Consider the following 22,611-nt stretch of genomic DNA (forward strand, 5'->3'; position numbering starts at 1 on the left):
CCTGGAAAGCCCCCCAGATAGCTGAGAGAGAGAGAGAGAGAGAGAGAGAGAGAGAGATCAGTCACTCAGTCGTGTTCGACTCTTTGCGACCCCATGAATTGCAGCACGCCAGGCCTCCCTGTCCATCACCAACTCCTGGAGTTCACTCAGACTCACGTCCATCGAGTCAGTGATGCCATCCAGCCATCTCATCCTCTGTCGTCCCCTTCTCCTCTTGCCCCCAATCCCTCCCAGCATCAGAGTCTTTTCCAATGAGTCAACTCTTCGCATGAGGTGGCCAAAGTACTGAAGGTACATGTAAAAGGAATGAGTTCAGTGAGCCCAGAGGCTTGCATCTTCCCATACATAGAACACTAAATTTCTTAGCTTGACATCTGGCTTTCCTTACTACTTAACAATAATCTTTGATGTTCAGACTGCCTGCCCGCTTTGTTACAAACGTGTATATAGCCTGACTCCCTTTCCTGCCTCCTCAGAACAGTTTTCTCAGGGTTACTGAGACACTATTTCCCAGGCTCAGTCTTCCAGGCTCAGAGTCGTTAACATTCCCACGAAATAAAATAACTCTCTACTTTCAGGTTGTGACTAATTTTTTAGTCAACACCAAAAAACACAAAACAATCTAATATAGATTACACTCCCTCAAGCAAGTTCTACTCCTTTCTGCCAAAATCAGTCTTCTGGATGCATTTCCAGTTGGAATTACAGTAGTGTTTTTGTTAACTTTTCCATAAAGCTTATTAAATTTACTCCAGTTGGCCTCAAGTGATTTTTAAACAGCTGTTTACACTGTAACTAGGACATGAATGCAGATTCCTCACAGCATTTGTTTATAAGTTTGCACCCACACCAGAGGGAGTGTGGGGCACAGGAACATGGGTTCCAGGCGTCAGTCTTGTTTTTGCAGTGTCTTTCATGTGCTAGGGACTCCGCGTTTGTTCACTGAACCTATGGAGGGCCCCCGGAAGGGAGGGCTGCCGCTTGCAGTGTGTAACGCAGCGCTGGACGCAGAACCGCGACTTCTCCTAGCTCGGCAGACCTTAAATCCAGCTCTTCCTGCCCACCCCGCCTTCCCAGACCAAAATCAGCCGGAGAAAGAGGGCGGGGCGTAGGCGGGCTGTGGGCGGTGGCCTCGCTGGGCGCCTGCGTGGGTCGGAGCCAGGTGGGCAAGTACCTGGGCGGGGGGCGCGCTGTGGTTGGCGACGGCTGGGGCAGCACCCGGAAGAACCTGCGACTTAGCCAGCGCAACAGGCGGCTGGAGGGGCAGCCGGGTGGACCCGTCCCGCCATGGACAAGCTGAAGAAGGTGCTGAGCGGGCAGGACTCTGAGGATCGGGGCGGCCTGTCTGAGGTGAGTGCACCTTGGCGCCCCACCCTCCTGCTCGCACTCACCTCCGCCCCGCGGCTGCTGCTCCCCTGCAGCGGTGGTAGGTCCGTCGGGGGCCTCGGAGAGCACCAAGCCCGCTCCCCAGCTCCGCCGGCTCTTGTTGCTGGCTGGTGAGAAAAGCATGCTGGACTTCTAGGGTTTCTTGGAAAGCAACTCTGCCTCTGCCCCTTTCTCCTCCCTCGCAGGCTCAAGACCTTCGCGTTCCCCTCACTGTCCACCCCAAGTGCCAGGGCCCAGGCACTCTGCATAGGGCGGTTGGCACCTGTTTACTTTTTTTGTGCTTCACCCTGTCAACCTTCCGCGCCCCATCCCCTCACAAAGGGAGGGCCACGCTGGAGCAAAACTGAGAAACATCTGCGAAAGGAAGGGTGGCCGTCGGCGACCCCGTTCCTGCTGGCCAGGGAAGAGGCTTTAGCGCCGAGCTAGGCTGAGGCCTCTGAGAACCCGGCGGAGGGAGTCTTCGTATAGATTGCCTGGGCTAGGCCCTGGTGAGGGTCCCTGCTCGATGCCCACTACGCGACGGGGCTTGTGGCCGCGCCCTGGTAGCCCCGGCTCGGTTTAAGTTGTGGGGTGTTATATGCCCACCCGACGTTTGTGTACACTGCTGCTGTAAATTGTCTCCAGGAAAACCGTGAATTCCTGGAGCTTTGGGACCACATCTTGTTTCTCTGCCGGCACGTAGGCGTCTTAGACTTCATCGACGCCCAAAACCTCTTGAGGCCGCCTGCTTGTGTGTTTAGCTTATTAGAAAGGTTTGGTCGAGCTGAAACGTGGGCAGTATTACCCACTATGTTCTAGAGCTACACAGTATGTTTATTGCCTATTTCAAATGCTTTGAGCTTTTGTTATTTTTTTTTCCTTTGTAGATGACAAAATAACATTTCTCTGTATTCTTTTTTGTATTCCATGGGCTTTGGTTTCCTCAATTATAAAAAGAAGCCGTTGCACAAGATAATATAGCTTCTTTCAACTCTGTACCTAAGTTTTTCCTCAGATTTTCATCAGTGTCTTTAGTGGTTATCTCAGCATGCTGCTTTCAATTGGTTTTGCAGTTGCTGATTTTATGTTGAGTGACCCTGATACCTCCACCCCTCCTTGAAATCTCAGAACCCTAAAATTTGCTGTCTGAATCTTCACCTTGAAGAAGTAACACTATAGATGTTGAGTGTTATAGGAATTGGGGTTTAACATTTTTTGAACAGTTCATAGCAGCCTCTGGCTTCTTTTAAATCGATTGCCTTTATTAATTGGTCAAGGCTCAGAAGTAATTTCATTAGTTCCTGTTCTTGATTTCTGGCTTCTAATATGAACCCTTAAGCCCAACCTCAGACTAGGCCTAAGAAAATTTAGATGGTTGACAGTCATGCTTATCTTAAGTTTTTGCTGCACAGACTGTCAATAAAGTTTTAAAGCAGCTGGGGTTCAAAAGGGAGATGTTTTCTTTTCCTGAGAATTCTTGGGGGGACAGTGGGAATTATGCAGTTATTTTGATTTGGAAAACCACCATGAAGTGGTAGACAGACCCTCAAGAGTGAATGATGGTAGTACAGATTGAAAATATAAATGCTGAGTTTGTTTTTACCTAAGATAGTGAATGCCTATGTTGGATACAATGAAGGGCTTTAAAGAGTTGTAAGCTCAGGCATGTAAAGTCTGTTTTAGGAAGACAAGGTGCTTCTCTCTTGTTCTAAAACACTGCTGTCAGTTTCCTCTTTCTTGAGTGTGAGATTCCTGATTACATACATCACTGTGTGGTACTTTCTGAGTCCCCACTCCCAGGAAGCATTTTGCATCTAGCTGAATCACTCTCAGGGTTGCTTTTGGCTTAGTTTTTACTTATTAGGTCCAGGCCGCCTTGAAAATGTTGGTCCTGACTTGTCTCACATTTCCTATGCTTTTAAGGCTTAAGAATGCTGGTGAAATTTCTCTGTGTGTGTGTGTGTGTGTGTGAAGTTAGACTTGGTGACCTTAAAGTCTCTTTTAGTTCACTTCAGTCGCTCAGTCGTGTCCAACTCTTTGTGACCCCATGAACCGCAGCATGCCAGGCCTCCCTGTCCATCACCAACTCACGAAGTCCACCCAAACCCATGTGCATTGAGTTGGTGATGCCATCCAACCATCTCATCCTCTGCTGTCCCCTTCTCTTCCTGCCCTTAATCTTTCCCAGTATCAGGGTCTTTTCCAATGAGTCAGCTCTTCGCATCAGGTGGCCAAAGTACTGGAGTTTCAGCTTCAGCATCAGTCCTTCCAATGAACACCCAGGACTGATCTCCTTTAGGATGGACTGATTGGATCTCCTTGCAGTCTAAGGGACTCTCAAGAGTCTTCTCCAACACCACACACAGTTCAAAAGCATCAGTTCCTTCGGCACTCAGCTTTCTTTATAGTCCTACTCTCACATCCATACATGACCACTGGAAAAACCGTAGTCTTGACTAGATGGACCTTTGTTGGCAAAGTAATGTCTCTGCTTTTTAATAAGCTCTCTAGGTTGGTCATAACTTTCCTTCCAAGGAGTAAGCGTCTTTTAATTTCATGGCTGCAGTCACCATCTGCAGTGATTTTGGAGCCCAGAAAAATAAAGTCAGCCACTGTTTCCACTGTTTTCCCATCTATTTGCCATGCAGTGATGGGACCGGATGCCATGATCTTCGTTTTCTGAATGTTGAGCTTTAAGCCAACTTTTTCACTCTCCTCGTTCACTTTCATCAAGAGGCTTTTTAGTTCTTCATTTTCTGCAGTAAGAGTGGTGTCATCTGCATATTGAGGTTATTGATATTTCTTCCGGCAATCTTGATTCCAGCTTGTGCTTCCTCTAGCCCAGCGTTTCTCATGATGTACTCTGCATATAAGTAAAATAAGCAGGGTGACAATATACAGCCTTGATGTACTCCTTTTCCTATTTGGAACTAGTCTGTTGTTCCATGTCCAGTTCTAACTGTTGCTTCCTGACCTGCATACAGGTTTTTCAAGAGTTTACATTCAATTATAAAAGCTGTCAGATGTCACCAGAAATGAGTGCTTAAAAAAAAATGTCATTCTTTTAATGCAAACAATAGAAGTATGATTAGTTCTGTTTCTCCTATACATGAAACTGCAGAATTATAAAACTTGCCTGGTAATGTCTAGTCACAGATGGCTTCTTGATGAGTTTTCTAACTGATAACCTGGTCTTCATAAATCCAACTTCAACCTTTATTTTCTGTGGGCTTTCTGAAAATAGAGGCTTTGCGTTTTCTCTACAGGATTGTAGGGACGAGGAAGGTCTGAATGGTACCTGGTTTGAAAGCACAGGAATGAAGCAGTGTTCCTTTCTCACCTTCTTCTAGTTACCAGTCCTGTTTTCCTGAATGATTATCAGTTTTTCTTATTTTGGCAAGAGCCCCTCTTCTCTCCACATCCTAGAGTCAAAGGGACCTTTGTGCATAACTACCAGTCAGACAGCCTGGGAGCTGTTTGCCTACAGCTTCTATCCAGGTGCTATTCCAACTACTCTAATTTCCAAAAAGTGCACTAGCAGTTTCTAGAAACCATGAATTTAGGGAGTTATTTTGCATCCACACGGTTGATCTTCACAAATAGACAAAAAGAAGTGTTTCGTTTTCGCTGGGTCTAGTTGGAAGTGGAACAACAGCAACAGCTTCCTCTGGCCTGTGACCAAGCACGGGTGTGAAAGAACCTGCCATTACATGGATGAAAAATTATGGCCCCTCCCCCATTTTGCCAAATAGGGTGACATCTGGATGGTAGTCAGCTTGAGAGACGTGTAGAACCAACGCGTTACTTTCCTTTCTGAAGGCAGAAACCAGAACTGCTTCCTATAACAAATGATTTTAATTTTTACAAGAGCTGGCATCTCATCATCCTTTTGAAACTATTGTGGCTTATCTTCTTTAAAAAACAGATGACTCTTAAAATGTCTCTAGATGCCAAGCAATCCTATCCAATCTCGCTACCACACTTTTTTTTTTCCTTCTCACGGAGCTCTGTTCCTTTTTCCACCTTGACAAGCACCTTCTTTGGTGCTTGCATGAGTAGCAAGAGTGGTAGCTTTTGATTTTTTTCCTCTGTCCTTGGTAGGAGGTTGAAAAAGGGTCTAACCTGATTTTCTGGGATGCCAGTAAAGCCTGGTAACAGAGCATCACAAGGCTCATTTCGGGGGAGAGTGTGGAATCAGGTGGCTCTGCTGTCAGCTCCTGACTCCTGCTCCCCTTGCACGTCACCATCTCTGATCATGCTGTTCGTGCATTCTGTGGCCGTGTGTGTCTGCAGGGGCTCTTTGTGTGTTTGTGTACGTGTGTGTGTGTGAAGGGGTTTGCAGTGTCATGAGCCCACTTTCAGTATGTGTGAATAGATGGGACAGGAGAGCCCCTTTTGATAAGCTGCCCTAAATACTTTGCTTGTGAGTGGAGAGGAAGCCATGCTGTAGCAAACTTGCCATGCCTGGGGGAGCCTCTGGTCCTGTTCTTCTGGCTTCTGGTTTGACAGGAAGTTTGGAGACAGGGTTGAGAACAGGCTCCTAAGCTGGGAGCAGTCCAGGCGGTGCCCATCTGGTGACTTTCGCAGCCTCTACCACGCTGCCTTCTTCCATTAGGTAATGGGATGTGGAGTCTGTAAGCTCTTCCCACATGGCCTGGTGGAGACTGTGCTGTCCACCTGAGGCGAGGCCTGGGTGAATGAATATACGTGGGGCCTGGCTGCCCTGCCTCAGCTGGGCCGGAGGAAAGGCCTTTGGTCTCCCTGGCAGCTACCTGTGCAACTTGGAACAGCTGTGGCCAGTGCATGAGGTGAACAGGCCTCATGTCTCTGGTGCAGACACCTGACTGTCATCTTTGACATGGGGAAAAATAGCCTCAAGAGCTACTCATAGGCTCCCTTGTTTTAGCAGAGCTTTTCTGGAAATCTTGGCCCCTTCTGAACTTTGCTCTTGGGAAGGATCAATCGTGATGGCAGAGAGGGATGAGTAGGACAGTCATTAATTAACTAGGATCCGTCTCACATGAGGGTGGCTTGGCTGATGCCAACACCCTGAAGAACAGTTTCTACCAAGAGTAAATAGACTTGGATAAGAATCCTGATTAGGGTGAGAGTCAGACTCCTCCTGGGTCCTGGAAGGGCCAGCAAAAGCAGTGAGTGACAAAACTTGACTGGTTGAATTAGGAGATGGTGCCCCATGGACCCCACTGCCTGAGTGCCACCCCTGTCTCTTCCCCTTTTCCTGGGCCTCTACAGGCAGAGCTCATGCCTTTCCAGGTGTCCTCATCATGTCTGGGCTGCCGTAAGGGCTCAGGCTACTCTAGGATCTTCTGCAGTCTTGCCTTTCTGTTTGTGAAGTGCATTGTGCTTAAGGCAGAGAGTTTTCACCTCTGCAGATATTCAGCCAGAAGTTGGTAGCCTCTAATTAGCTACAGGAGACGAGATTCATGGGATGGATAAGGAGCTGGATTCAGTGACTCATGAGGGCTGTTGTAGACATGACCAATTAGGAGTCCGTGTTCCTGCCTTCCTCAGTACAAATTCTAAATTTAATTATGTGTATCCTTTGTTTTGGTGATTAAATATGCATACACATGTATGTAATTAGTTTTTTTATTTTATTTTTTAACTATTTTAGGTTGTTGAGGCAACTTCATTAAGCTCGGGCACCAGAATAAAAGGCTTCATTGCCTGTTTTGCTGCAGGAATTCTCTGCTCACTTCTGGTAAGACCTCTCTCCCCTCCTCCAGTCTTTCCCGCTGCCTGCCTTCTCTCCTCTTTGTACTTTCATCAACCCCCTTTTCTCTTTTATTTTTCACTGAAATGCATGGATAAGAGGAGGGGGAGGTAGGTAACAGGGGTGGAGAGGGAGCTGAGGGGTGCGGGGAGGGAACAGGTTCCTCTGTGAACTCCTGGTTCTGTGGCTGTGGTAGAAGGGGTTCCTCATGTGCAAATGCCCTGTGTCTTGTCTTACAGGGAACTCTATTGCTCTGGGTGCCCAGGAAGGGACTATATCTGTTCGCAGTGTTTTATACCTTTGGTAACATCGCATCTCTTGGGAGGTAACAGTTTTGTTTTTTTTTAAATCTAACCTTAGCCAATTATTAGATGGGGAAATGGATGTAGATTGTGTTTAGAGGGAGGTGAAGGAGAATGCTTCAGTAATTATAAGGATTTGGAGAGTAAAGAAGTCATTAAAACACATCACTTTTATATCCTACCACTTCTGTATATACATATGTATTTTTAACTTCAGCATGTATTTATATCTTAATTCATCTTTGAAGTACCCCCGGGAGGAGGCAAGAACCACTTGTAAAAATTACCACTGTAATTTTACATGGCGCAGAGCAGTTGAATGACTTCTTCAAGATTTACAACTCCACCATCTCCAACACCGCCTTCTCCATTGCTCTCGTCTTACTGCTCTGCTCCTCGCTGAGTGACTTACATGCTCCCACCTTGTGCTGCGCTCAGCAGATTCACAGACAAACAGGGTTTGGATCCTTACTGGTTGGCCAGGCAGACAGACATACAGGACATGGAGAGAGGGATGCCTGGGAGAGGGGCAGGTGGGCTGAGCTGATCTGACCCGACTTGGGGAGCCAAGAGGACTTTCTGTGGAGAAGGTGCTATTTGAGCTGCTCAGAGCTCTGGCATCTGTCACTGCTCCTCTGAAGACTGTGTGAGTTTCCTGTTGGGCTTCCCTGCCTCTTTTATGGACCCCTCGCCGGGCCATTTCCCACAGGACTGTGGAGTCACTCCTTTTGTAGCCCACCTTGCCCCCTTAGTGGCCCCCCCATTCCCTCTCATCAGGTGAAATCCAAACCCCTCAGCATGCATGTGGGGCAGACCCTTCCAGCCCTCCTCCTCAACCAGGCTCAACTTGCATTTCCCCCAAACGTTTTTGTTCTTTGCTGGGACTATTCTCTGCCTGGGGTCCTGGCCCTTGTGCGCCCCATATTTGACGGGTACTTGCTTATTTGTCAGTACCTGACTCAAAAGTCACCTCTTCTATGAAACTTCTCTTAGTTCCATTTTCCCCTTCAGAATCACGGACCTCCTCCTTTAAAATGGGCTCTGTCTATCCCATATATATTTATGTGACAACACAGATAGCGTTTTATTACACTGACTTGTTGCAGGCGTGTAAACCACTTGACATGGGCTGCACTTCTGTCTTACTTGTCTCTACATGTCCCCCAATGTAGGTCTTTTTCTGGCTGGAAATGCTAACCAAATGATTAAGTATAATGCACTGGACACCTTCCTGAAGCTTCGTTTATTAATTCTTATGATAGTATAATGCTGGACCTTGGAGATGTCTAATCTGGCTCTAAAGCTCTCTCAAAGACTAACTTTTGGGGAGTTTTGCTTTGGGTAGGCAGCACAGGTTATAATGTAGAGTCTAGATTGAGCAGAAATATATAGGTGTGTTAGTCCAAAAGACCTATTTAACAAATCCTAATGGAACTGACCCTTCATGGCATTGCTTGGGGAGATAATAAAGGGAGTGAATTATTTCAGCATGTGTCTAGGAGTTTGTGATTTTACCTGTAATCTTTTATATTTTTATATATGTGCTGCATTTAATTTTGAAAGCTGCCTTTGGCTCTTGCTTCTTGTTCAGTGTAGGCTTAAGAGTGCACTCAGCTCAAACACTTGACCTGGCAGCCTTGAATTCAAGTGGAAACTTAATGGCACTTCAAAGAGAGGTAGATTTATTTAGCTTTTTTTTTTTTTTTTAATAGAACACTTAGTAGCTCATGTCATCTGCTGGTTGGCTGTGTTAAACACTGACTATAACCAGCTACTCCTGGAGCGATGCTTCTTGTGGCATTTCTGTCAGAGGAGTTGGGAAGCATGACTTACAGCTGGCCCTGGCTCTTGCTGTGTTAGGCATGTCTGATTCATTTGTATTTACTCTTTCTTATTAGCCACCTCCGGAGACGGCAATGGCACCCCACTCCAGTACTCTTGCCTGGAAAATCCCATGGATGGAGGAGCCCGGTGGGCTTCCGTCTATGGGGTCACACAGAGTCAGACACGACTGAAGCGACTTAGCAGCAGCAGCAGCATTAGCCACCTCTCAAATTTCATCCCTGCAGAAGACATGCTGAACCTGTCCTTTGGAGCTTGGTAATCCAATAGATGTGGGCTGGAATGCCAGCTTGTTTAAATGCCTAGCTGTGTGATCTTGGATAAGTAAATTAACCTTTCTGAACTTCATTTTCTCAACTCCAAAATAAGCGTAATGATACCTAACTGCCAGAGTAGTTGAGAGGATGAAATGGAATCATGTATGTGATATCTGCTGCTGCTGCTGCTGCTAAATCGCTTGAGTCCTGTCCGACTCTGTGCGACCCCATGGACTGCAGCCTACCAGGCTCCCCCGTCCCTGGGATTCTCCAGGCAAGAACACTGGAGTGGGTTGCCATTTCCTTCTCCAATGCGTGAAAGGGAAGTCGCTAGCATTTAGCAAATAGTCCATACATCATGGATGCTACTAGTATCATCATTAGAATTATTCTCTGGAGATTATGAAAGAAAATGGAATTCTCTACTTATTAACATAAACTGCCTAAGCCTGTAAGATATGTTTTTTCTTTTTTCAATTTCCTGAGTCTTTTTGTCTCCATGGGTAGGTTGTTAAGCAGGCCAAGGTAGCACCTGTGAGAGAGGGGTCCTCTAGCCTAGTGGTTTTGGAGGTTGTTCTGGAGTCAGGCCTACATGCATCTGCAGCCTCCCTGTACCATTTTCTAGTTGGATGGCCTTGGATAAGTAAGAAGTACTTCTGGATTTAAGTTTCTTCACCTGCAAAATAAGTATGGTAACTGTTCTGTGATCACTTCATAAACTGTTAATGGATTGAGTAAGAATAAGGCACAAAGGCCCTGAGCACAGCACCTGGCCCAGAGCTTTCCGAGTGCCCGCCACTGTTCCCACTCGCATTGCCACAGGTGAGCTGCAGCGGGCGATGAGGCGGCACCTTGGTGTCCCCAGTGTGGTTTTGTTCCAGTCTGAACGGCTTGTCTGTGTTTGCTTCTTAGCACTGTCTTCCTCATGGGACCAATGACACAGCTGAAGCGAATGTTTGAGCCTACGCGTTTGATTGCAACTGTCTTGGTGCTGGTAAGGTCTGCCTGTCAGGTAACAGAAGTTACCTGTTTAATTATTATTATTATTTTTAAAAATTTTTATTTTATTTTTAACTTTACAATATTGTATTGGTTTTGCCGTATATCAACAGGAATCTGCCACAGGTATACACGTGTTTCCCATCCTGAACCCTCTTCCCTCTTCCCTCCCCGTACCATCCCTGTGGGTCGTCTCAGTGCACTAGCCCCAAGCATCCAGTATCATGCATCAAACCTGGACTGGCAGCTCGTTTCATATATGATGTTATACATGTTTCAATGCCATTCTCCCAAATCATCGCTCCCTCTCCCTCTCCCACAGAGTCCAAAAGACTGTTCTATACATCAGTGTCTCTTTTGCTGTCTCGTATACAAGGTTATTGTTACCATCTTTCTAAATTCCATATATATATGTTAGTGTACTGTATTGGTGTTTTTCTTTCTGGCTTACTTCACTCTGGATAGAGTTTTTGTTTCTGCTGTTTGGAGTTTTTTTCCTCTTAAATCTATAGACTTCTACCCTTTTCTCTTTCATCTTCAGTTACCACCCAGTGTCTGCACCCGCTGTGGCAGAAGGGGGTATCCCTTTTTTAAAATTTATTTTTATTTATTTATTTGGTGTGCTGGGTCTTAGTTGTGGCATGCAGGATCTAGTTCCCCCATGAGGGATCGAACCTGGGCCCCTTGCGTTGGGGGTGAGGAGTCTTAACCACAGGACTACCAGGGAAGCCCCAGGAGCATTCTTTATTTAATAATTTTTCTCTTCCCTTTGACTTGTGTTTTAGTTGGTATTAAGGTATTGCCAGTTCTATAAAGACCTCCCAGAAGGTGTTGCTTGTCAATTTAGCCAAACTCATGTGGTAAAAGGCTTCCCAGGTGGCGCTTGGAGTAAAGAACCTGCCTGCCAATGCAGGAGACATGAGACGTGAGTTTGATCCCTGGGTTGGGAAGATCCCCTGGAGGAGGACATGGCAACCCACTCCAGTATTCTTACCTGGGGAATCCCATGGACAGAGGAGCCTGGCAGGCTACAGCCCATAGAGTCACAAAGAGTCAGACTTGACTGAAGTGACAGCACGCATGCAGGCATGTGGTAATAAGAGAGCTGTGACATCCTTCTGGTAACGGGTGATGCCACATACAAGCAGAGCTTGGAGGGCATTACTCAGGAATACAGGGTTCATTCTCTAGAGTGGGTATCCAGTCTAACATGGTCTCTTTTTCTCCTTGTCATTATCTGACTTTGGAATCCTGTTTGTTTTTGTCAGTTTTCCTGTGGTGGGTCTGGTCTCCCTCTGGCTCAGCACCCCCGTTCCCTGCTGGTCACCACAGTGCCTTAAGTCTTGTCCTGTCTTTCTGTCCCTAATGGGGAATGCCTCTCTCTTCCTTGGGCCATTTCGTTCCCTTGGACCATCCCATCATTCCAGACCATATTCTCTGGACTTCTGTTATAATTACCAGTATTACAGTATTGTAACTTGATCCATATACTTCTGTTTTTAGTTTTGTGTACATCTCATTTGTTCAGATAGGTAAAAGTCCATTGCAACTATTTTGTGTTCTTTGAGAGCATTGGGTACAATGCTGGACACCAGTTTATTTCCATCGTATTTATTTAGCAATTACTGATACAGCAGGGTAGAGAGGACAAGCGTGACTGACAGCTGGATTAATTGTTGTTGGCCAGCCCTGGAGGTAGATGAGCTGGAGAAGTCTCTTGCAGAAAGAACTTTCTAAGAAAGGATGCAGTGCTGAGGGGAAGGCGTGGGAGTCCCTGGCAGTCCAGTGGTTAGGACTTTGTGCTTTCACTCTCATGGCTTGAGTCCAGTCCCTGGTCAGGGAACTAAGATCCCACAAGCTGTGTGGCGCAGCCAGAAAAAAAGAAGACTAGAAAGGACTCGGGGAAAGTGTTAGGTGTAAACAGATACAAACAGATAACTGACTCATGGGCTCTGAGAGTGCCATCTCATGTTAAACTTTGTCCTTTCTACTCCAGAGACTATAAAGAAGTGTGTGTTAAACCTACTTTCGCACATTTGAATGGAAAGATGGATGGATGGGTAGACCAGAAATGTGCTTGTATTTGCTGGACAGAGATTTTGAGAAGATTTGAAAGTAGAAGAGGATCCTCCTTTTCTTTTTAATCTACATGAATCCTTATTGACAGTTTCATTTGTACTGTTCCGCCAAAACATGGGTTCTGAGGTAGCTTAGATGCTTTGAAATAATGGATGCATTTGGTTGCTGTGATAATCACAGAATCTGATTACCGCAGTTTGATGTGCTGTTGTAAGTTTGTCAAGAACGACAGTTTTTCCCCTCCCTGTTGTCATTGTCACTATATTAATTAACGTTTCCATTCTCTCTCTAGTTGTGTTTTGCACTTACCCTGTGTTCTGCCTTTTGGGTAAGTGTTTCTTTTAGTTTTCCGTAACCATTTTGGTGTGTGCCTCTTGTCGTACACATTCCTGTAACCGAATCATTTTTCTTCCAGTGGCACAACAAAGGGCTTGCTCTCATCTTCTGCATTTTGCAGTCTCTGGCCCTGACGTGGTAAGTAACCTTTTCAGCCGTCCGCTCCCACATCAGTCTCTGACTCATGCAGCTGACGGAGATAAAATCCCACATGATTTGGGTAGGAGGATTAGGAAAACAGAAGCTTTTCAATTTAAAAATCCTTAATGATGCAAGTCAAGTACACTGTCGAGCCAAAACCTGTCAACTCAGCGCACTGCCAATAGGTGGCATTAGTGGTCTTGAGTGGTCATGGGAGGCTGTTTGCCCACTGCGGCATTTTTGCTGGGCTCAGGGTTGATTTTGAGATGTTGCTAGCATTATTCAACCATTCACGTCCGGTAAGGACAAGGACAATGAAGTATTGTAGGGGCTGGTAAAAAGAGGCTTGTGAGTCAAATAGACATTAAAGAAAAGGGAAACTGGCAAAAAAAATCATGAGTGTTATATTTATGGTTGGATGAATCATTTAACAGAAGGACAAAAAGTGTCACTGTCCAGAAACAGTGACTGATGAAATGGAAAACCGTGTGGCTGTGGGCTGTAGCATGACCAGAGAATGGTGGCCCAGAGCCCAAGCATAGAGAAAGGACCACTGGAGACATTCAAAACCATGGATGGTGCTGTAGGTTCATGGACATTTCACACCTGCCCAGGCACATATGGAGACAACAGCTCCTGAGACATTTCCGTAATATGTCCACAGTTTATCAAAGGATGATGTCTGCCAGGACAGTTTCATAAAAATGTGACTAGATCTACTTTGGGAAAAAAATGTTGGCTCTAATGCAAAGAAAGGAGGACTGAAAGCTTTAAAACTTCCAGGGATCAAGTATAGTCTTATTGGATAGAATTCAATCTTGAGACTGCGTGCTTAACATCCATTCTTCCTTTTAGTAATTTTGGACTTTTGAATAAATGTACTTTCAAAATTCCCTTTGGAATTTACTCTGTTCCAAGTAAGTGAGCTTCTGTACATGGTGAGTGTCAGATTCAGAGAAGGATGGCCTGATTTTAATATGACACATACAGTGTGTTAATGTATTGAAAGCGCCTGGTGTAATGGCTTATGTTTATATTTTTGTTTTTTTTTCTGGAGGCAGAAATCAGTCCTCACATGCCCATGCCTTTCTTTGCTTATCGACTGATTATGAAGCCAGTTTTTAAAGGTTTAGCATTCATATGGGCAGAAGCAAATGGCCCTGTTACAATGCTGATGTGTTTCAACTATATGCGCCTTCTTAGGGCTGATTGACTTCCAGCCTGCCTGACACCCAGGCCTGGTCTTTTAGGGTGTGGCCAGCTTCCTCCCTGTGTGGTTCCCTCCTGGGGAAGGGGCTGAGTTAACTGAGACCACCAAGAAATCTGTGGGCTTGGGTTCTTAAAGAATCATAGTTTAAAAAAAAAAAGAATCATAGCTTGCTTATACTTTCATCCATAGAGCAGTTGGTAGTGTGTTTCCCCACCTTTACCTATTCTCTTTTCACTTCTTTTACAATTAATAGGCACAGACCAGAAAATTTGTCCTAGTTGGGTAGAAGGTACATTCTGTTGAGGATTTGTAAAATATTAGGGGACAACTGATCTGGATCTTATTTAGTGTTCCTTAAGAATAGGGCTTCTAGGATATCTGGAATCTGTATGTTGTAGGTGATGTTGCTGGCTCATTTGGTTAAAGATTAACCCCGTGAGGCTGAGGTGACAATTACCACCACATGGGCCTTTTGCCCTCCAACTTTGATTACAGATAATACTTGCTTCCTTGTTATACACATGACACAGTGTGTGTGTGTGTGCTTGTGTGTGTGTTCATGCACCCTCCACACATTGCAGATGCTCAGAAGCCCAGTTCACTCTGTAACCTTCCACTCGCTTCATCTGACTAGATCTTTTGTTTGTTTTTCATTGTAGGTACAGTCTTTCCTACATACCATTTGCAAGGTAAGACTGACTCTCCTTAGGACTGTAACATCAAGTATTTGGGGATGAGGATATGTTTGCACAGGTCCTTTTAGTTTAGGGTGGTTTTATAGAGCTCATGCTATTATATGGTTACGAAAAATCCTTGAGACAAATAGGCAGATGTTATACATCTGTTTTATGATTTTATACATTTGTAAGCTGAGGCTCATCCCCAGCCCCACCTATAATACAACCAGTGATGGTCATTGACCCAGGTCTACCAATTCCTGATGCTGGGAACATTCTGCTGTGATAGATAGATAGATAGATGGATTCCTTATCGCTTTTTTAACCTGTAACTTTGTGGATATTTTCTTAAAGGTGATTATCACCTTAATAATCACTGAGCAAAGCATGGAAGGTTCATGCTTGTTTTCTTGCCCTATCCCACTGATGGAACATTTCAGAAAAGAATTCATAAAGGGAAGTAAGCAGGGCCAGAACTCTGGAGGACTGCAGTTTTCTAATGAAAGCAGTATGACCTTGGGCAACTCACTTGGCCCCACCTTGGCCTGAAAGGACTCATGATAACTAAGAATAGTTTCACCCCTTCTCACTTTGAGCTTCTGACCTCAAGACCTCCTTAAATTAGCACTTTCAGTGATCTCTATCTCTGACTCTGTTCTCATGTCACTCTTTAATGTCCATTCTTTTATAACCTGTGAACTAAAAAGGGGCTTTTCCTTAACTGTGTTAAGGAAATGAGAAGTGTGGGAGAGCTGAGAATGAGGAAGAATAGGCTTAAGTTTCAACGCCTTCCAAGGCTGTGTCTGACAGTGACCAGAAGATGCTGGGGAGTGACTGATTAGACAGGAAGTTAACCAGCTCATTGTGTTAAAGGCTGTGTGAATGGACTTCCCAAGTCCTTTAATATGTTATGTATATTGTGAGCTGCCACGAAGGATCTTCGTCACAAAACACTTTCTCGTGGATCTGCTGACTTCAGTGTGGAGCGTATCTTAAGAAATGCAGTCTTAGAATTATCTTGATAGTAAAATACAGTGTCTTTTCATGTGAATGCGTTCTCTCATGCTCCCTCCCTCAGGTGACTGTAGCGTCCTTAGCACAAGAACACAGAGAATAGAGCTTGGGTGAGAAGTCTTAGATGTGGAGGTGGGATGGACATGCCTGCTTGGAGAGCATAGTAATTTGCTGAGCCCTCACTCTTTTCTTGCATGCTCTGCACTGAATTCCAAGGAGTAAGTGCCTGAGTTAGGGCTCATACAGCAGGGTCACAAGTGCTTAGTCCTCATAGAGAGCTCCATGTGCTAGGGAACTGCATGATGTCTCTTAACAAGTTTCTGCTGCCTACTTAGAAGGAAGAAAGGCCCTAGTGCTTATTTTATTTAATGTTTTTAGTGCATTCTGTGCTTCTGGTTGATATTAAAGTACACAGTTCTAATTTTTTGGTTTCAGAAAGTTTCTGCTTTCTTCCTATTTTTTCCTCTGATTGTCAAAATAGCTGTTGTTTATTAAATACCTCCTCTGTTCAGTGCATTAATCCCTGAACTGGTCAGTAGGATTGGTGGGAACATGTCCTTTTACAGGTGAGGAATTTGAAATTCAAGTAAGGCAAGTAACTTGCCCAGTATAACATTGCTAATAGATGTTGAAGCTGAAGTCGATGCCATGTAGGTCTGACCTCATAGTCTAGGTGCTTTCTGCTCTGCAGCATGCTACTCTGGGTGCCCAGGAAATCTCAAGGAGGGCCTTTACCACTTCCAGGAGGCTTTGGGGTGATGATCTCCTGTTTTTCTTTGTGTTTTTTTCTCCCAGGGACGCTGTAAAGAAGTGTTTTACTGTGTGTCTTGCATAACACAGCCAGTTTTGCAAAGCTCTGGAAAACACCGTGGATGGATGTGGGTGGACCGTGTTGTAAATATCTTCTAAACCTCTGTCTCAGAGACATGTGCCTTTGATCTTGCAAGCAACACGTGGCTTGCATTTTGAACCTTTGAGGATTGCTTCTGGAGGCAACTGTGTTCCCAAACCCAAGTGTCTGCCACATGATACAAGAAATGGTTCTGTATCTGACAGAGTGGAATCTTCCTCATACCTTTGGATGGTGTTCCACTGAGTTTTTATGGGTAAAAACCTTGTTAGCAGCAGCAGATAAGCCTTGGGAGCCAGTGATTCCCAGTTAGTGACAATGGCCCCATTGGATACAAAGGTGCAACAGGAAGGGATAGAGTTTGGGAATCAATGGGACTTTGTAGATTTGTCCCTCAGCGTGTCACGCCTGCCCCATACAACATGGATATACTTCTACTTTGGTGTCCAGGAACAAGCTGCCATCCTGACATTTGAACATGAGCCTGTGAAGAGCCTGGCTGTGGAATGAGGTAGAAAAGCACTTTCTGATGATGTGTGTTGTTTTTAAACCGGAACAGCTGTCTTCTGATTCCACACCTGTGAATGTATTTTTTCTTTCCTTTTTTTTTTCTTTTATTGGAATATAGTTGCTTTACAGTGTTGGGTGGGAATGTATTTTCTAATGCTCATTGCATACTCTTCTTCTTGGGTTTTTATTTCTTTCTTTCTCCCTCCCCAACGTTTCTTTACTCTTGACCTCCTGGAACGAGATTGAAAGAGAACAAAGCTGCGGCAGTAAATACTAGTGTTTCCTTTTGGACAGGAGCCAGTAGGAGGTGGAAAACCATGCTGCTCTCTGCTGTGTTCCGCCCCCACCACCATTATTTGTAAATGTTTGCTTTTAAACCGATTTTATTTTCCATTCTCCCCTGGAATGGGGCCAGGGGAGAGTAGGTGGGAAGACAGAGCCCAACCCTGGAGCCAGCAGAAAGTAGGCACGCCCACCCAGTGACCTTTAAACAGTCCCAGTGTTTTGCACTGGAGTCTGTGCTGGAAACAGTGGGAGAAGACACCAGGGGCTGCAAAGTGGCCACATCACAGCCTGAAGCCTGATCACAGACAGACTGCTTTCGTGTCCCTGATTTTGTCTAGTACTGGTAAGAGCCTTGTGATGAAGCAGAGATTGTCAACCCACTTGGCAGGCCAAAAAAATCAAGGCTCAGAGAAGTTACTAACCCTAACCCAAAATCAGAGTTGATGGCAGAACTGAGTCCTGAGCCTGGGTGCCCCCACTTCAGTCCCCTTTGTAACCCGCATTTCTGGATGTGGCTCTGGTGATATCTCCTGTAACTATTTCCCCCGCTTTCATCAGCAAGCTTCTTCCTTTTCTGGCCCAGTCCTCTACATCGTTGTATCTTCTCCTGCTTAGTCTCCCTGTGGGAAGCTTTCTCCTGGATCTGTGGCCTCTTCATCAGTTCTTTTGTGCCCGTTTGCCCTTCCTTGCTGCATGACCATCAGAATGTCCTGTATTGATCATCAGAGCTCTTGGCATTGCAGGGCCTCCAAAGTCTCCTTCAAAGCCAGTCTATTTGTGTTTGCCTTTCTTGTCTTCTTCCAGGTCTGGCCTGTCCACTCAGGCTCTTGCTCTGGGAGCCTCCAAACCAAACGCAGTGTTCCACCTCTTGTCTCCTTGCTTGCTAATTGCTGAATTCTTTCTTCTGCTGTAGCTGAGACCTCAGACTGGCAAGACTTTTCTTCTGATCTGGGGAAGGTATGAACAGGCCTGATGGTGCCAGAGTGAGGAACCAGTGTTACTGGGTCCTTTCTAGGCTGTTGAGGGCATCCTGTCTTCTGCTGAGACCCCTAATATTCATTCAGCTAGAAGTGGAAAGTATATACCACTATCTGGGGTTACCTTAACATGCCAGGTGCTTCCAAGAGACTGCTCAGGTCTCAGAAGGACCCTGAATGGGGCCAGAAGGAAGTCAGGAGTCTTCATTGTTTCTTCTCTTTAAAGCTAATGTGAAACTAACCTGGTCTCACTGTGAGCTTCAACTAGCCTGGAGGCCACAGACAGCCACAGGATCTCTGGAGGCTACAGACAGCCACAGGGTCTCTGTGGCTGACCCCTCTGTACCTGTTTCAGAGGCTGGACTTGGACTTTGTGAGACATGAGGTTAAGGGGTCACCTGGCCTGTGTGATGTAGTGGTAGTTAATGTGGGCTATGAAGTTAAACAGGTCCGGGTGAGTTGTGGCTCAATCACATGCTAGTGTCAGGTTGAACAAGCTCCTTAACCTCTGGTCTTCATGTTGCTCATCTGTTTAAAAATAATGGGGATAATTGCTGCTGGATCATTGCAGGATGTCAATGAGAAATATGTCAAGTGCTTAGCAGGGGGCCCAGCATAGGTAAATATCTCAGTAAAAGGTGGGTATTATTATTTAAGCTTGACAATAATGGATGACCATTGAAGGTGACAGGGTGAATGTCTCTGGTCATTAATTTATCTAAAAAAATTTATTTTGTAGTATGTGTCTGGCACTATAGACATCACCATGCAACATCTCACTGAATATTCACAATAACTTTGCTAGGCTAGCAGTGTATGCTAGTCGCTGGGTTGTGTCTGGCTCTTTGCGACCCTACATACTGTAGCTCACCAGGCTTCTCTGTCCATAGGATATTCTAGGCAAGGATACTAGAGTGAGTTACCATAGACTAGCAGTCTTGTCTCTATTATTAGACAAGAAACAGCCTCGGAAAGGGTAAAGAGTCTGTACCAGATCTCACCGGCAGAGGACGCCAGTTCTTAGATAAAAGCTCCTACTTTGTCTACTCTTGAGTCCTGTGGCCAGTTTGCTCAGACAGGTCCATTCCAACACCTTAGCAGCTCGTGGGTGATCTTGCCTTCCAGGATCTTCCCAGACTCCTACATTTTTCTTTCTGCTGCCTTACCTTTTGGTTGGTTCCCTACTTGTTTTTGTCTGCCGGATTGTAGGTGCCCATTTCAAATGTACTGAAATCTGTTACCAAGCAACAGTGCCGGTTAAAAAGCAACCCCATGGATGAGACAAGGAGTGGAGAGTTAGGGCTTTAGATCCTGTGGCTGTTTCGTGGTCTGTTTCCCTGCTCCTCTGCCTTCTACCTTACCTGTTCATTGCTGGGTTAGATCTTTGCATTTTGGAATGAAGGGAGCCATTGAGGTGGCTCTTTTGTAGACAAGAAATGTGTTTGTTCAAGGCGGTGCTTCCAGCAGCTGGCTGGGAGGCTGGCCTGAACGCTCTTCCTTGGCTGTGTTGGTCTGTGACCACTGTGCTGGGAGCAGCACTGCTCTCCAGTCCTGGAGGCCTGGCTTCTTAGGTTTCCCCGCCCCTTAGAAACTGCTAGTCTGATTCTGGGCCAGCGTGTTTTCTAACTCATTGCCCCCCATCTCCGGTCTCAGAGTTCTTCGCTTTTGCCTGATGTGTTCAGGGTGGCCTCTGGCTCTCCAACTTCTCTGCATGGCTGTGCCCATGGCTATGGGCTGCTGAGACCTGGCCCAAGGTTTCCTCTTTCTTTTCCACAGACTGTCTTGTCTCTGGGAAGGAGCAAAACACATCTGGCTGAGCATTCTCATTGGCCTCATTATCAGTGCTTGGAGCTTCTGTGCATCACTCCTCTGTGGTGATTGTGGATTATCCACCTGAGTGCTACCCTAATCAGTATATGCTGAGAAGCAAGAAATATAATCATGAAATGCATCTAAAATTACTTTTGGATACTTCCATTAGGAAAGATAATTAAGAAGAGGGTCATACCTTAAAAAAAAATGGTGTGGGGCACTGGTTTGGCTGCTTCTGCTTTTGGTATCTCCACAAGAGTGACACGTTACGACACACGTGATGAGACTTGGTGGAATGAATTAGAAAATAAAACTGCAGCCCTGTGACTTCAGTATTCTTTTTGTATGGGGTTGCCTATACAAGGCTTGTCTTCTCATCTCTTTCCTCAGATAACTTCTGACTAGAGTCGGCTACAGAATTACAGATACTTCAGAGTTCACAACCCATCCTTAAACTTCATTTTAAGCAAATAAAAACAACAAAATCAGTGTTTAAGGTTTATAAAGTCATTTTGCTAGATAGTAGGCATCATTCTTTTGATTTTAAAATCCAAGACTTAAGTTTTTAGATACGCAGTAGTTTCCTTGCAGTTAGCATTTTTAAAAAGTGAATAGACTCTACACCTGATGTGTAGCTGTTGAAAAGATTAACAAAAGAATTTACATTTAAAAGTCTACATTTTTTTTTAACCAATTTTTATTTTAAAAGTTGGAAAGTTAAATCATGTGACTTTAACATACCTTCTCATTTATAATTTTATGAAAGTCTGAGACCTTGAGGGTATTTTGGTCAAGTGAAGAGGAGAGTGCCATGCAGTGTAGTTGCCCAGTTTACTTGGGGTAAGGCATTTAGTTCTACTTTTCAGTTATCTAGTTCTACCCTGAATGCCTTGATAACACTCCTAAGGCCCTGGTACGCTTACGCTTTGCTGTTTTTGGCTCAAATTTCTGCCCCTTGGCTTCACAAAGCACTTCACAAAGCAGAGATCTCGCTGCAGAGCTTGTGAGCAGAGCCCAGGGACCATCAGTGCCTTTGTTGATGTAAACTGACAGAATAACATTATGTTCTTTTTTAGCTGGAGCTGATAAACTGATGATGAGCTTGAAAATATACAAAGCATTTTCTATAGATGGAATGAACTGAAAGCAGGGAAGAGTATCTTCACTAGGCAGAAGGAGCATGGCTATTTGAAGTGAAAGGTCAATCCATAGCATTGTAATAAACAATCCACAGCATCGTAATAACTACTACTATTGATGTGTATATTCAGAACAATATCACTACATTTTTTTAGTGGAGGGTAATTGCTACAGTGGTCATTACATTTAATAAATAGCACCAAAAAACAGACATAGCATAGGCAAAAATTCCCTGATATAAATGGCTGCCTAGATTTAATATCATTGTGGATCTGTCCGTGGGAGCCATCCTTTGAGACCAAATGGAGACTCAAACTGGGCAGAATGTTGCTTTCTGCCTGTTGAACTTCCAGACTGCACCTTAAGAGGTTAATGCACCTTAAGTGTGGATGAACCTTATACTTGTTTAGTGTCTTAAAGGAGAAACACAGTTGACATGCAATCTTGTGGTCTTAATGCTATGAAAAGTGCTTTCTTTGCCTTTTTCAATATATTTGCTTGACTTAGCCACTTTGAACAAGGAAAAACAATTAAAACCTGAACTATGATCTTTTGCTGCTTTGTACATTCTGATTGTGCAGTTGAGATGACGGATTTTTAAAAGCCCCTGGGGAGTTTATATGCCTACAGAACATTGTGCCTGTTCTAATATGATAAGCTTTTAAGACACTTTGTTAAACATTCAATTTTTATAATTGTATAGATACTCAGCTAATTTTGAATGCTGCTGATGGCATACCTAAATTTTTATGTCAAAAATATATTGTGTGTTGTTTTTCCTACCTTGAGATCCTATTTCATACAATGAATATTGTTTTCTTTTTACTAACTCCTTTCAAAGAGAAAGAATTTTACTGTTAAGCAAGCTGTTTTTCCCCCAAATATCACAAAACTTTTTTTTTCTCTAATAAATGAGAGCATTATGATCTTTAATAAATCTTATGCTGTCTCTTATTCATGTTTGTTTTTCCAGGAGTCACTAAGCCAAATGAAGACTGCATGACTATGAGAAAAGACCATGTGTTTAAGATGAACCTTTAATGGTAGCACATGTCATAGGTACTTAAAGATGTGTTTTGAG

The 22,611-nt window shown here is 44.6% G+C and overlaps 1 protein-coding gene across 1 annotated transcript; it reads left to right on the top strand.

The window, feature by feature from the left end:
- Positions 1 to 1,183: 1,183 nt before the first annotated feature.
- SFT2D2 (SFT2 domain containing 2) lies at positions 1,184 to 22,467 on the top strand. The gene is made up of 8 exons (XM_005896972.2): positions 1,184 to 1,350; positions 7,001 to 7,087; positions 7,339 to 7,424; positions 10,413 to 10,494; positions 12,871 to 12,906; positions 12,994 to 13,052; positions 14,925 to 14,954; positions 16,752 to 22,467. The coding sequence occupies exons 1-8, from the start codon at positions 1,288 to 1,290 to the stop codon at positions 16,789 to 16,791; spliced, it is 483 nt and encodes a 160-aa protein (XP_005897034.1). The 5' UTR covers positions 1,184 to 1,287; the 3' UTR covers positions 16,792 to 22,467.
- The last annotated feature ends 144 nt before the right edge of the window (positions 22,468 to 22,611 follow it).

This window comes from Bos mutus, chromosome 3 (genome assembly GCF_027580195.1).
Source record: "Bos mutus isolate GX-2022 chromosome 3, NWIPB_WYAK_1.1, whole genome shotgun sequence".
NCBI classification, from domain to species: domain Eukaryota; kingdom Metazoa; phylum Chordata; class Mammalia; order Artiodactyla; family Bovidae; genus Bos; species Bos mutus.

Excerpts from the sequence above, each read along its gene's own strand:
- SFT2D2 (XM_005896972.2), top strand. The coding sequence starts at position 1,288 with ATGGACAAGCTGAAGAAGGTGCTGAGCGGGCAGGACTCTGAGGATCGG. Across the intron at positions 10,495-12,870 it reads TTGCAACTGTCTTGGTGCTG|TTGTGTTTTGCACTTACCCT; the intron begins GTAAGGTCTGCC and ends TTCTCTCTCTAG. Across the intron at positions 14,955-16,751 it reads TCCTACATACCATTTGCAAG|GGACGCTGTAAAGAAGTGTT; the intron begins GTAAGACTGACT and ends TTTTTCTCCCAG.